General features: G+C 37.9%; 1 protein-coding gene across 7 annotated transcripts in view; it reads left to right on the top strand.

Annotated features, from left to right (window-relative positions):
• The window catches only part of LOC109055275 (ankyrin repeat domain-containing protein 1), an 86,539-nt gene that overhangs the window by 48,550 nt on the left and 22,616 nt on the right, over positions 1–15,373 (top strand). For 3 of the 7 annotated variants that reach the window (XM_042753616.1, XM_042753613.1, XM_042753612.1), the window contains 4 exons: positions 3,327–3,386; positions 8,254–8,376; positions 10,368–10,379; positions 10,468–10,470. In XM_042753616.1, the coding sequence (XP_042609550.1) occupies positions 3,327–3,386; positions 8,254–8,376; positions 10,368–10,379; positions 10,468–10,470 (198 nt within the window). The remainder of the gene's footprint in view (positions 1–3,326; positions 3,387–8,253; positions 8,377–10,367; positions 10,380–10,467; positions 10,471–15,373) is intronic. The other 4 variants (XM_042753615.1, XM_042753614.1, XM_042753618.1 and 1 more) reach the window with 2 other exon arrangements.

Here is a 15,373-nt window from a genome sequence, read left to right as displayed (position 1 = left end):
TACAATGTTTCTTTGTATTCCAGATCAATGGCCTAAACCTACGACTCCATGAAGCTGTTGGTGTCAGGTGGAGTCAAGTCATTTTCTCTTAAGTAAAACATCAGTGTTTTGCCACGCCACCTTCAATGCGCACACATATGTAAGAGATAACACATTACCAAATGAGAAAATGGCCCTTCTTAAATGACTAGCCAGTAAGCCGTTGTTGCTTGCCTCTTCGAACAAGCACAGTGAGAGGTTTCAGGTGACCTCGCACGCCGTCCTGTCACTTTGACAATGTGGGGCAAGAGATCTTTCTGCCACAGGCAGACGGGATGTAAATGGGAGTAAATGGGTTTTTTTATTTCTAAATGCCGTCTGATAATGGAAGTGGGTGATGTGTCAGATCACACACATATGAGCCTCTGTTGGAGATAAGGCCATTTGTACAAGAGCAGTGTGTATGTGTGTGTGTTATCTTCACCCCTCTGTTTTCACAATTTCTATTCTGTTCCTGAAAGACTCATTTGAATTTCCTCATCATAACAGCCCTATGCTTGAACCTCAATTAATATGTTAATGTTGCTGTGCAAGGTTTTTAATTAGTATAAGATGAATCACATTGCATTTAGGGGACCTGATTATCGCTCTCGGATGCTTTGGGGGTGTCGTTTTGTTGTTACGTGACGCTCGTATTGGTATTGCTCAGGGTAGAATTTTTCAAGCTTAAAGTATTTAATTTTCTAAATAGTTAAGGTTTATTCTGTTAAGCCTTATTTATTTATTTACACAGAAAGATATCACTCTTTGGATTAAATCACTGGATCCTATACATTTACAATGCCATAATGGCCTTTTTGGAGCTTGAAAGTTTTGATTACCTATCATTGGGTAGACAGAACTCTTCAGAATTTATTAACTTAATTTGTGCCTGAAGATAAATGAAAGTCTTGCAGGTTTGGAACGATGTGAGGGTGAGTAAATGATGATTGAATTTTCATCTTTGGGTGAACTAACCCTGATTAGCAGAACACATATTCTGTTTAACAACGGATACTCTCATGAACGTGCGTCAAAAACTGACATGGAAGAGAAGAAATTGTTGAATAAAGTCTTTTATTTTTTTCGTGTTTTTGTGTGTTGCTACACCTAAGAACATTACATTTCTCACCCATTGTAAAATCACTTTTTGCTTTACTAAAACACACACTCATACACGTGTGGTGTTTCTTCATTGGCATCTCTTCTATCCATCCTTCTCTCTTTCTCCCTCCCCCATTTCTCGCTCTGTTTTTTGTCCACTGCTATTATTTCCATCTCAGTAATCTGTTGAGGTACATTTATTTTTGCGAGCGAGTTATTGAATCATAACTGTGCTTTTAAAAGAGTAATTAAAGTTAAACGAGGCCCTGATGAGCTACTCCTTCAGGAAATGTTGTGATATTAAATTATTTATGTCTAGAGGGTCTCTGTACCATATGTAAATCATTTAGAAATGCAAATGGCCCACTAAATCTCATAGATTATGAATCAAAATGTACTATTCCCATGTTTAGCGCTGGGCTTTTAATCACAGAATTACTTTTCTTTTTGTTCATGCCTAAAGTCATATTAATCACATGCTAGAAACACTGTAAAGACTAAGACACCTCCAGTTCAAAAGACAAAACCAGTATAATACCACAGTTTTTTATATTTTAAATGCTGACACTGACATTGCAAAATGCACTGTCTAAAATATAGTCTACACAGATATGAGAAAACAGAGTTCAAATGTTAAAACAGCTTAAGCTCAAATGTGTTGCCTTCTCAGAGCCACCACAAGGGAAGCCGTCACCGTTTTTCTGTCTTTAAAATCAAAGTGAATTATTTTTACGTGAACACTGCATGTTTAGAATACCATGCCATGCGCAAGACACTGCAAAAGATGCTAACTCAATTAATAATGTCCGTATAGTGAGTGTTTACATAGAAAACAATGGATATTGTGCAAACAGCACAATAGAATGTAAAAATGTACTCTGTGTGAATGCCCCTAAATGGCCACGTTTATCGCCGCTATGCAACATTTCACAGGCAAAAGAAAGCAGGAAAGGAGGTGACAAAATACCATTAATGATACCATAATAATACTCAAATGTAGTGTTACAGCATAATGAGCTTGGTTTTTTGGCAAGTTATGAATCTTTGTCAGTCAGAGGTCACAATAGGAATCAAAAGGTATGCTATTGGTTGGCCTGCAAATATGTGTCAAAATTGTGAAATTCACATGCATGGTTGCAGGTGTGTGTTCATTTGCATTTTACACTAACTTCGAATGCAGTTCATTCTCGCTTTAAAGCAAAGTTTATGTTAAATGATTAAATGTAAATGTCACATTTAGGGCGGTTGTGGCCTAATGGTTAGAGAGTTGGAATTATAACCCGGAAGTCAAGGGTTTGATTCTCATGTCCGGCAGGGATTGTAGGTGGGGGAGTGATTAACCAGTGCTCTTTTCCACCCTCAATACCACGACTGAGGTGAGACCCTTGGGTTAAATGCAGAGCACAATTTCTGGGTATGGGTCCTATTTGTAAAAATATAAATAAATATGAATTGAATATGACCTCAGTTGTACATTTTCATACAATCTTCTCATGCTCCATGGATGTGTAGGTTTAGGAATAGATACTTTTTTTCATACAAATCGTACAATTTTATTCAAATCGCAATGAAATTGTGCAAAATTGGATTGAAAGAACAAAACTTCAGAGTCAGAACTACTTTAAAAGTGCAGACCTCATACAAACTAAATTGAGATAAACTTTTGGAGAAAAAAGGGGTTGTGAGTTTGAGAAAGTGAAATCCATTGTTTCTGCTATATTCTCCAGCGATTGCTCATCTGCCATTTATCTCACATGTCCTAACATCAGGAGGCTCCACATAATGAGACACTGAGATGAGCACACGAGTGGCATCATACCAGCTGTACAAGCACAGAATTATCTGTCATTTACACCAAAAACCATCAGAATTATCATATATGCTTCATGACTATTTTCCACCCTGACCCTTATAATCAATCAGACCATTTTTACTCTTGTCCTATCAAAATGTAGGTTTTGACATTAGAGTTTACAACATTAGGGTCGTCATATGTTAATGAGCTCATGGTTGTGATGTCATAACCACAAATATTTCTGAATGAGTCGTTTTTACAGTTTTATTTTAATAGACAGGCTTTATGAAGGTAAGCTTTTTACATAATACCTCTGTGTGATTTAAAAAAAAAAAACCTTTGAAATATTACTAATATTGATCCAATACTATTGCATTTTGAGTTAACTGTCATTTTATGTGTTGTACAGAGTGATGAACAGGAGGGACCTGAGGAAGACACTCGGAGCATCACTGCATCTTCAGTTATGGTATTTCAATCAATCAATGGTATTTAATTATTTATCTGGTATTTTGAGGCTTAATTATTCCAATGGTAGAAGTTATGTAAAATTGCTATTATTATTTGTATGTACTTTATGTAAGAGTTAGGCGGAAATACATTTATTTATTTATTAACCAGACACTGTTATCCAAAGTAACATAAAATAAAAAAAAAACAACCACAAAAAACAAACAAACAAACAAAAAAACATTACAAACAGTATATATAAAATCATCAAATGTGGTTATGTTAGATTGTATTACATCACTCTGTATTGTATAAAACGCAGCAGTAACCACTCGTACCATAAATCAATAAACCATACCACACAGTGTTTTGGGAAGAGGACTGAGCTCTATTTCAGGCATTTTTCTCAAAGCATTTCCTTGCAGAGTATACAAACAGTCTTCTCCCAGAACAGCATGCAGGCGGTTGAAGGACAGCCCCCTCAGTGAACGCATGCGTTTTTTAATTATCGTGGAGGTGACACCTCTTCCCCGAGCATCTCTCACCTGAGCTGTAAACAGGGCTGTGAACTTTGTCGTCAGCCGCGCGACCCTGAGTGTCATTGATGAAGGGAAAAGCTCATTAATACTCACCCAGCTAGAGACAACACAACACAGCCAGCTGAGAAACCCTCAACATGCACATATAGCTCATTTCTGAAGCATCTTTACAGAATTTCAGAAAGATGCGGTTTCATTTTAGTGAGCGTCATGTCTGATTAATTGCTGTACTGTTTTTTCCACTTTTGTGATGTTATTATGCCTTGGTTACAGAAAGCATTTGAGTGTTTGTTCACTTCAACACAAGCTTACAGTGACCTGGATGTGTCAAGCTTTGAAAGCCAATCATAAAAGCACCATAAAAGCTGAATAAAATTAGCTTATATGGTTTGTGTGTTATAATTTACATTTTCTGAGGCCATACGATAGCTTTGTGTGAGAAACAGACCAACATCTAGTCATATTTTGCTAATGACATAGCTGATTTGATAATAGGATAGCTCTCAAATCTCACACTTGCATTTGCATGTATTCAAAACCTCAAATTTGCCACTTTTAGAAAGTTTGTGTATGTAAGTCAGTGGTCAATGGCTGTTTGTGACATTCAGGTCCTCCTGGTAAGTCTGTTTTTATGAGTTGAGAAGTCATAATTTCGATGTCAGGCTTGTTCAAAATTATGTTTTTACATCTTTGTCATTTACAAATGTGTAGATTGAATCGTTGTAAGCTTTACTTTTAAATGGCTAGTTAGCGTTCACTTGAGCATTTCCCAGTGCACTTTCAGAGTTCCTCTGAAACCCTCCACCTTCCCCAGCTCCACCTGTATACAGTAGATCTCCTACAATTTATTATATATGCTAATTGTGCAGCAGCAGTATGTCTTAAATACTCACAGCAGCGAATTGGAGTATGTATTGGCAATAGAAGTTCCTGCACTTCCTTTGCAGCAGCAGCAATAATCAACAACAACAATAACCAATAACAGCAGCAGCGTAGCAGAACTATTCCACCAAGACCAAATACATTAACACTGCCATATCCATTACCATGCTAAAATCTTCAGAGAGCCATAATAGAACTAGTTTTATTGTGCCAGACTTAAAGCAGAAGGTCTGGACTCCATCGCAGCTTTCATTGGCTAAAAGGCCATTTGACAACATGTACAGTAAAGCAACCAATCCCAGTTAACTTTGTTTCATGTTTAGGGGCATAACAATTTATTTTATAAATTATACATTATATTTGTGCTTGTAAATATCATCATCAGCATGCTTACTGTATTTCGCACAGCCTGTTTTTTTTTTTTTTTTTTTAATTGCGCAATTAGTTGATCCACAAGAGGGCAGCACTGGCTGTCAGAAAAACAACGGAAAAGATGGAACAACAACAAACTACTAGAGACTGCAGCATACTTATCAAAACTTAAGTATACTTTGGGCTTGAGTTCACAGGCAAATCTTTATCTTCAGGGTTCCATAATCAATACAGAGAATCAAATACAGAGCATTTACGATTTATGCCCATGAGTTTTGAGGCCTCGTAATAAGCTACATCATAAACTTGCTGCTGGAAGCATTTCTTTCAAAATGGATGTCAGAAGGCAACAGAGCCATAAACAACCAGAGACATTAATTTCAGAATAAACGAGGGGAGTTTGTCTCTTGTAAACTTTCATTTTAACTTTGCTGTAAACTTTATTGGCTGGGTACCAACTGGCCTGCCAATTACAGCTCCTTTCTCTTGTTAATTTTATGTCGGGGTGATAAATTCTCAGCAGGGCTCGAGTCCTGACCTCAACCTTACCTACTTCATTCATAAAGAAAACTCCTTCAGCACACCCCGTTTAAAAAAAAAAAAAAAAAAAACAGACTGTTGAAGGCATCACGAAATATGTCACAGAGAACCAATTTGTTAATGTGCTTTTAATTTTTTAGTGGGACATTTACACCCACACCATGCTTCTATTAGTTTAGCTAAACCAAGCTAATGAATCAGTAGATGACTCACAACACTGACTGTGTGTAGCGAAAGCTACAGCATGTTTCTCCTCCATCCCCAGTGTCCACACAAAGGGCACAAAAACTTGCTGATATCGTATCTCTCTCCCAGCGAGCAGGACACTGACCTAGCTGTCTCATTCTGCCAATGCTAACAGAGTGAACGCACCAGATCGGCCATTTCCATGTTAGCATTCAATGTCTGAACAGGCACCTTCAGTGAGTCCACGCTGAGATGAGTTCACCAGGCCGCTGGGTTTGGAGCGCCAACACGGCACTTCTCATGTTCAAGAGTAGACCTGACTCACCTCCAACTTGCTCGTGATTTAGCATATTGTTATTGTTAGCAAAAATATTGCATTTTTTAAGCAGCCCACATATACGTGAACAAACTCATTTGCATTTAATGCAGATCATGCAAAGTCTTCATGTCAAAACATGCACGTTAAATAATTTAGGGTTTCGTTGTATGTTTGTACTTGAAGAATTCACATCCTGAAATGATAAACATGCAATAGTTTATTATTTAAATAGCATAAAACAGGGTGGTCACATAATGTGGAGGGACGTCTTTTATGACTTTGTTAATGATAAATTATCAACTCAAATCCAAATAAGAAATTGATAAGAAATGATCAACTCATATCTAAATGTGCTATCATTTGCTGCAATTTTTAGCAAATCCCTCTATTGTTCTAGATCAGATAAGCACATTAATGCCATATTTTGTGTTTTTAAAAGGCTGATTTAAAGATGTTCACATGGTTTTCCAATAATAATGGTCTCTTAGAGAATTGAGGCATGTAAACCTGAACAAGTTGCTGAAGAAAACAACTAAAAAAACACCTGGAGTGGGAAAACGCAGTGCTGACATCTGATCCGTCTGAGAGCGAGAGTTCAGATCCTTTCATGTGTCCGTAAGAGCTGAAGCAAGACATGCAGTCTTAGAGAGATATCTCACAATGTCCATCACTGCAGCAGTTTGTCTTCATCAATCATCGCGCTGTTTGTTGACCATAGCAACAGGATGTCACCGTTATTTTTATAGATCTGGTTATTGGGGTCTGCCCTCTCACAGCAGGAATTTCCTCAGCACAAGGCATCAAGGGATGTGGACCTGAATGTGCTTATGACATATTTGCAGGGACCGTCTTTGTTCTCTCATGGATTGAATTATGACGTGATTTTCATGATCAAATAACTAAGCCGTAACATTTTGAGCATGTTTGAATGTCAGACAACATTTTGATGTCACGCTTTAGATTGTGGCGTGTTTCTGTATCTGGTTGCTTTCTAATGAGCAGCTTATGTTATCTGGCATTGGGTGTTTCCAGCAGACCGATGAATGGAGCTCACGTCAGTGTTTTCTCGCCTGGAGACGCAGCTGAAGTTTAAGAGTCAAGGTCACGCAGACCCCTCGCCTTCATCTGTCAGCTCCTTTTGATCTGCAGACGCTTTCCTCCGTCTTTCTGCACGCTCTGCTTTTAACACGGGGTCAGAGGTCAAGGCAGGGCAAGGCCGCAGGATCCCAGCCTCCTTTTCCTCTGCTAGTTTTCCTTTCTGTCTTTCTTTGTTTCTAATATCGGCCTGCAAAGTATTTGTTTATTTCAAAGTTCAGATCTATATTGCTTTAGCTTTTATAACATACATATGTCAATATCCACGCTCGGCCCCTGGTCCCAATCGGCAGCCCCTCAGTTGCCACGTTGAATCAATGTTTTGAACAGAAATGCAATAATGTCAGGACATTCACGGCGGGGGTTTCAATTTGTCATATCATAAACAGGTGCTAAACATGAAGATTAGCGGAGCTGAGATCCACGGTCTTCCCTTGGATCGTGTTATCTGAGTATTGGATCCCTGACATGTTCTGTCAGATTGAACAACGGGGCCCTTGTGCTGGCCACGGGCGTCTGCAGGGCCCCAGACTTGGTCACAGGTCATTGATCAGTGTGACAAGAAACTCTGTCTGGTTCTGTTTAGAGGGAGGCTGCCTGGAACCGACCTCAGATTAGAAATGAAGAGAGGTCAAAACAAGAAGGAGCTGAAGGCTAGTGTTATTACTGATTTTACTTACATTGTAAAAGGGGAGGGGCTATCTGACTCTGATGCTGGATGACAAAAAAACCTTATAATATGCCATACACTAGATGGTAGAATACAGCTTTATGGTCATGCTTTAGTTTGGGGAACAATTCTCACCATTAACTACTTATTGACTATGAGTTCTGGTGCTGAGTTTTAGTATGTACTTTCTGACGAAGTACATACTACTTACAGGTCTTACAGGTGAACCCTATTCTTGCATGCTCCCTTGTCAGGTCTTATGTCTTCCATGTCTTGTTTGTAGTCACTGTTTCAACGGGTACAGATGGACCCCATTGAGAAAGAGTGGCTGCGTTGTGCAGCGCTGGGAAACGCTACCACCCTGTACCTGCTTCTACAACAGGACCCTACACTTGTCTCCAAAAAGGTGAGACTTCACCATTGCCATATTCACCATATTTCAATAACTATATATATATTATTTGTTATTCTCTGTATGGTGCCAGTAGCATCATTTTCCTGATTACTAGTAATTTGTGTAGTGACTGGAGGGTTGCAGCGGTTGTGTTTCCTGAGTTGTAAGGGTCAAGCTAATTAGGATAAGGATTACATTACTGCACAGAACCAGAGAGTGTCTCTTTTGAAGATTTAGGGCATGACTCAGACAGGAACTGATTGTTGTTTGACCAGGAGCGTTTCTGTTGCCTGATAGTGTTAGAGGAACAGAGCGGGTCTTCTTTAAAGGTGTAGAGGAAAGAAAATAAAACATGCTGACGACTTCCAGATATTGTTTGTCCCCTGGATGCAAGCACAGCCTGTATTGGCTTAACTTCAGAAGCCTTTGGCCCCAAGGCTGTGTATTCTGCCACTTACGCACACTTCCGAAACAAGTGAGATGGCTGGACACAGAAAACGGAGAAGAGAAAAAGAAAAGGAAGGTGGCAGACGTGTGTCTGGTTGTAAATCATCACATATGTGCCTGGCAGCAGCAGCAGGTCGTGGCTCTACGGGAGTGAGGCCCAAAGCAGCAGCTCTTATTAAATTTCCATGAAGTTTAGTGAATTTACGCAGTGAGTGAGGATGACAGGGAACGGCTGGTGCTGCTAAGTGCTTGCAGCGTTGTTGTAGAGCAACTGGCAAAAACACTCACCACCTTTGTAGCTACTGCTAATAGCTACTTATTTTACTCTAGTTTAACCAGATATTAATGGAACATTCTCAGAAAACAGTGCCATTTGTGTCCAAAAATTTCTAGGAATTACTTTGAAACAGTTACTCTTGAACTAAGTCCTAAAGCACCAGTATGTGTTTACAGCCTTGCAGTGCAAGAACCAATAGTTATTAATGTTACTAACCTTGAGTCTCTAGCTGAGTTGCATGTTAATTAGTAATTAATCAGTAGTAAATCATGGCCCAAAAATTCCTGCAAGCTACCCTTTTTATAAAACCTACATTAAAAAGTGTTGTTAAAACATAGTTAGCTTTACATAGTAGCATAGTTAACATAGTTAGCTTTTTTTGTTTCTCAACATCAACATTGATCGTTCTTTCCACTAGTTTTCAAAGTCAAACGGATTTCATAATCTTAGTGCAAGTTTGTTTACCTGCTGTCGCCAAAGAGAACACTTTAAATCATGTGTCCACTAGCATGCTAGTGCTGATAACAGCAAAATGTTCTTTTGTGTAAGTGATGCTAACTTAGACAACAACAGGGCATTTCCAAAGAGCAAGCAAGGTTTTCTTCTGTACCTCACAATGCATTTTTCAAACAAGGAACCGGTTCAAATGCATCTTCATTGTCTTTAAAGATAAGATGGGACATTCTCGTCAGATCAGACTTCAGATGTGGCAGTCAAAGATGGACATTTTTAGTGGACCTTTTTGCTCGTCCAGTCCCCCCAGGTCAACAGTAATGGCCAATGCTCTTAACCAGGTTTAGATAAAAGCGATAGTGTTGATGGGATAGACAGCATCTTATGTGGCCATCACGATTGAGAGACAAAAACTCATAGGAAAGGTTAATCTCAGGCCCTTATCAATCAATTACATTTGGCTTTGTGGAATTAATGGCATGGCTGGAATTGCTTGGCAGGATTGAAAAGGGTTTGTGGGCTGAACTTGGCATTGGCGTCTCTAGGGGAAATGAAGCTCTTTGTGTTTGAAACATCACAGCCAAATGGTTCAAACCCCTCTCATAGACGCAGATACAGAGCAAGATAACAGATTCTCAAATTAATTAGTGCCTCCTCGTTCCCAATCAAACGGTTACCTTGAGTCCCTTGTGAATCCCTGCAGGAAATGCCGTGCCATTGAAATTGCAATGTGTGACTTTGTGTGGTACATCCTTTGACCATGTTTAATTTATGTGTCCGTTATGTCTACAATCTCATTTGATGTATTTCTTTCTTCTTTCCGCAGGACTTTGTCACCGTAAGTACATGAGGACTCTACCTATACCCCTTCATCCCCGTACTCTTTGCTTCTGCTTCATGCCACTAGAAAGAACTTGTGCAAACAGTTTGTCACTCTTTTGATGTAATTCTTAGTTTTACCCTTCTCTATCTGTTGTCCGCAATTATACTCAAGTGTTGTTTCAAGAAGATCATCAATTGTTATCTGAGGCTGGTTGGGATGGGAACTGTAGGCAGTGTTGTGATACTCAAAATACCAAAACTACCAACGTAACTACTAATTTTAGTAGGGTAACAGTTTGTTTTCAAGCAGAGTATCTTTCCCATTAAAAAGTAAAAAATTGTGCAAAACTAATGGCATAGAGAGAGTAAAATTCATTGGGAACACAGTTGTAAGCCCAAGTATATATTTAAGCCTTAAATGCCCATCCTCTATTTCATATTAACCAATTTGAGAAACATGATCTCACAAAATAAAGAAGCGGAAAAGTATTTTTCGAGGTCGTGGTTTCATACAAATTTGTAAATTGTGAAAATGTACCATTTGTGATAAAATGAAAGTAAACTTCAAACTGTACCTCTGACCCCACTCCTAAACCTAACCCTCCGTAGGGCGAGTAAGCTGTATGAAAACGTGTGAATGACATTGCCAAAACATAATATTTATGAATTGTAATGCAACTGTGTTGAAAATTGCAGTTCATTTAAATGAACCAGTTTTTTCGAAATTTGATCTTTTTGCTTAATTTGTATTGTAGTAGAATGCGAATACCTTCAAAACAGTTAACCACTTTTTATTAGTAGCTTGTTCATCGAGCTGAGTCAGTTCTGATCGCAATGAAAAGGAAGTCAAAAAAGACAGCAAGATTGGGGGTATTTAGATGAATGATATGCATGTATGAGTAGAGACTCCCACTGGTCAGTTGCATCCATCGCAATGCTGTTGTTTACTAAAATATGACACCAGGGAAATCAGATTTGCAAACAATAACATCTAAGGGCTTGCTAATCTTCTTAAGAGAAATTAATGAAGGGGCTGGAAATGAGAAGGGGGTGTCTGTAGCCAGGTTGGACACTGATCTTGAGGCGATCGAATAACAAGGGAAGATGAGACCAGGATCTGGGGATTAAGCTGAGGAGATCCCAGAGGAATCAAATGAGAGTTTAGCCTTTAGACTCACAATTTCTCAGCTTAGAGCCAACCGCCCCCAAACTTCAAAAACGGGAAGCTTTGAAATGGGAGTAGGTGTCTATAATCCCCTCTGTGGATGCTAATCTATGTACCAAGATTTGGTCCTTCCCTTAGTCTGAGCTTCACAACAATGCTCCTCTCCTCTTGGGCTGGCCAACTTTAGCCTTGTGATGTGTTGATGAAAGTAGAATGGATTAGTTGAGTAGGTGTTCTCTTTAGAGTACTTCTTTCATTAGATCTCATTAGCTCTCTCGACTAGAATGTTGCTTAGAGTCCATTGTACAGTATTTCATTTGCATCAGGACAATGTTTGATCCATGTTGTCTTCCATCACTGTTGTCTTCAATGACTTCATTGGATTTCCAGGGGGTAAGTATGCTCTCTAAGAGTCATTTTTGTTATATCAAGTTTGTTAGTGGTGTTTGCTAAGGCAAGCCTTCCCATGGTGGAGGAGGGACCCGGGTTATATCAAGGGACCAGAATATCACAGAGACTTTTGTGTGGGCTCTTTTGATTTAGGCCAGTAAGCAACCACAAAGACTACTCTAGCAACAACTTAGCAACATACTAAAAACCATCCAGACTTCCCCCAGTGCCCTGGTGACCACCCACAATACACTAACGTAGGTGTCGATGCTAAGGACCCCCATATATGATGATCCTTAATAGTTTGTTCACGCCAAAAGCAAAGTGCATATCCACGTGAGATGTTTTTTGTGTCATTTACGTGAATAAAAACATAATAATGCTCTCCCTCCATTTTTTTTGTACAACTGGACATGTCAAAGCAGACGTGTCATTAAGCTCTTCGCTGATTGACTTGCGCGACAACGCATCATGCGAATTTTCTGCTCGTGTTGAATTTTTTTCAACATGTGTCGAAGATGCGATTGAGGCGAATATCACCTGTTCACAGCAAACGTGTTGCCCAATTTGTCATGTCATAGTGCACAAATTTGCGGCTATTTGCATCTTTGCTTTTAATTTTTTTCTCAGTTTGAAAAAACTGGTAAAACTGGCAGTTTTTCAGCGCCAATCACCTTGTGGGCAGATATGCATCACTGTTTGCTTCCTGTCAACTTGCTGTCCTATCGAAATAAAGGCATAAAACACCAACAATAAATCTTAAAAAAAAAAAAAAAAACTTTCACAGTTTGAAAATTGAAGTGTTATTTGAAGCGTATATTGACAAGCAACCTAATTCTTTAGAAAATGTAATTTTCAATTTCTAATATCTATTTTTCTTATACCCTTTTATCTTTCAAATGAACACAATTGATTTCATTCTTACAGCACTGACGAACAGTAATGAAATGTGCATATATCACTGCTTTTTTTCATTGATCTTTATTAATTCAACGTACATTAAAAAGCTTTGCCTCTGTTTTCTGGAGCACACAATCTAATAATGAGAGAAACCAGTGTTAATATATGAAAACATGGTCATGGTGGTTTACACCTTCAGGCATCTTCATGCAGGAGTTGAGCACTCTTGTTCAACATTAATAATTGCAATGATGAGGTATTTAATTCATGTTAATTTGTGTGTCTGGTATGCGGCCCTCTCTATCCGCACAGGCAGCCGAATGATCATTGTGTCTAATTATAGTGTAATGACACGGCAATTATTAGTTTAACAAACAGGCACTGCTCCAGCCGCCTCGGGGCGGACATGCACCTCTCCGCATCTCTCAGCCAATAGGAATAAAGGATTGAGCTACTGTGGTATAAAAGGATTAAATTCATGCTTAAGTTTTAGGATAAAGAAGACTCTTTACATCTTTTTATTGGCCTTTTGTATGTTTACAAAAACATTTCACAGTGCTGCAGCGTAAATGTGGTGGGATTTTAACAGTTTTCTGAGATGAGAGGTAATATATACCTTGAAAAGTCAGCAATGTTTTGTTTCTTTTTCAATTCTTATGATAATGAAAGCAGACGGAGGGCTTGTTCTCATCTGCTAGTGTAAGATATGCTATGTACTAAACACAAACCTTTTAAGGCAGCATCCTAACTGAAATGGACCTTCATAAGAGGGATTTTATTAATCTATTCAAGCAGAAACTCTGTCATACAAATAGACTTTCTTGCTCAAAACACACTGTAGACTGAGTTCAATAGAGCTTAATGTTAGCATGTTGGTAAGCAAAACACTTGATACTCTAAAGGAGTGCTGTAGGGGTGGCATAGTTTTGTAGGCCAAATCCAGAAACGAGTTATCATTTTAGTACTTCTGGTTTTTTTTTTTGGTTTTTTTTTAATGGGATTTTGGTTAGTTGCCTGAAATAAGACATCAAAATCATGTGACTGTAGCATAGTTAATTTGTGTTTAGCATTTGTACTTCTAACAATTATGTTTAGGTTTCAAAATTTATAAAAGTTAATAAATAAAATAATAAAATATCCCAAAAGCCAGTGGAAAAATCAGGAACCAGGAGGATGCTAAATTACTACAAAAATCCTTTATTGCAGTGCTCTATAATATAATATAATATAATATAATATAATATAATATAATATAATATAATATAATATAATATAATATAATATAATATAATATAATATAATATATATAATATAATATAATATAGCACATACAAATATTAAATAAAATGGTCTGCTATAAAATTTGGATTATTTAATTATTAAGAATGAATGTTCGTCTAATGCAGTGGTGATTAACTAGTAGAGCACAACTCTTCTGGTATGGTCACAGATAGTATGGGAACAAACAATGCTAAATAAAATTAATAATAAGTGACTAGCCATATCATTTTGCATAGTTAGGAAAACGAAATAGGGTTTAAAACTTTTAAAGTGTTATGTTCTGTCAGCCGAACTATAATGACTAGTAAACTGAATTTCTGTTGTTTATAAATACATTAAATTATGAAATTAGTTCATATAATGTTATAAAATGTGCATATTGGTGAGCTTATACAGTTTGATTTTCTTTTCTGCAATAAACATTTTTATATTGTGTTGGATCGCCACAAAATCTGGGTCCTGAAGCAAAACAGCTGAGAACAGTCCCCTCAGTTCTATCTGAAATTGAAAATATTCAAAGCTTTCAGTATTATCAATCCTCACATTTGAGTGATAAGGTCATGAAAGGTATGTGTGAGTGTGTGTGTGTGTGTGTGTGTGTGTGTGTGTGTGTGTGTGTGTGTGTGTGTGTGTGTGTGTGTGACTGCTCTCCCTGTGCAATAATTCAGTGTTATCCCAGCAGTCATTGTAAGAGGCTGTTAATGTTGCTCTTTTGTGTGGAGCTATGGCCGTTTTTAAACAGCTCCATATGGTGACAAGCATCAGGCTTTGAGTGAGAGAGTGTGTGTGAGGGTCTGCTCTCACCCTCTCTATTGAGCCCGACCACAGAGGAGCACTATAAGCTGTCCTTTCACACTGCCAATAAAAGACAGAGCCTCCATCTGGCACACACTAAACCTCTCTCACACACACACACACACATGAAAATTACACTGCTTCTTATGCTCAGCTTGATCAGACTGGGGGAATGGAAATTCTCTGTTTGAGTATTTTTTTTAAACATCTGATTATTATTAATATTAATATTATTATAAATAATAATAATAATAATACAAATTAACTTTCTAGTTTTCTTAGATTTGTTTAAAAGGCTTTATTTAATAAAATAAATTTACTGTCCAAGCATCACCACATTATCATATCCATATGTTTTATACCCATTTTATTGTCTACGAACTGTAAATCACTTTGAAAAGTAACAATAAACTCCACAAGTCTAATTTTAGATATCTTTCATGTTTGATTACCAAATGGTGCAAAATACATACATAAAT

The sequence above is a fragment of the Cyprinus carpio genome, chromosome B25 (genome assembly GCF_018340385.1).
Source record: "Cyprinus carpio isolate SPL01 chromosome B25, ASM1834038v1, whole genome shotgun sequence".
NCBI lineage: Eukaryota > Metazoa > Chordata > Actinopteri > Cypriniformes > Cyprinidae > Cyprinus > Cyprinus carpio.
This window is presented reverse-complemented; position numbering and strand designations above follow the sequence as displayed.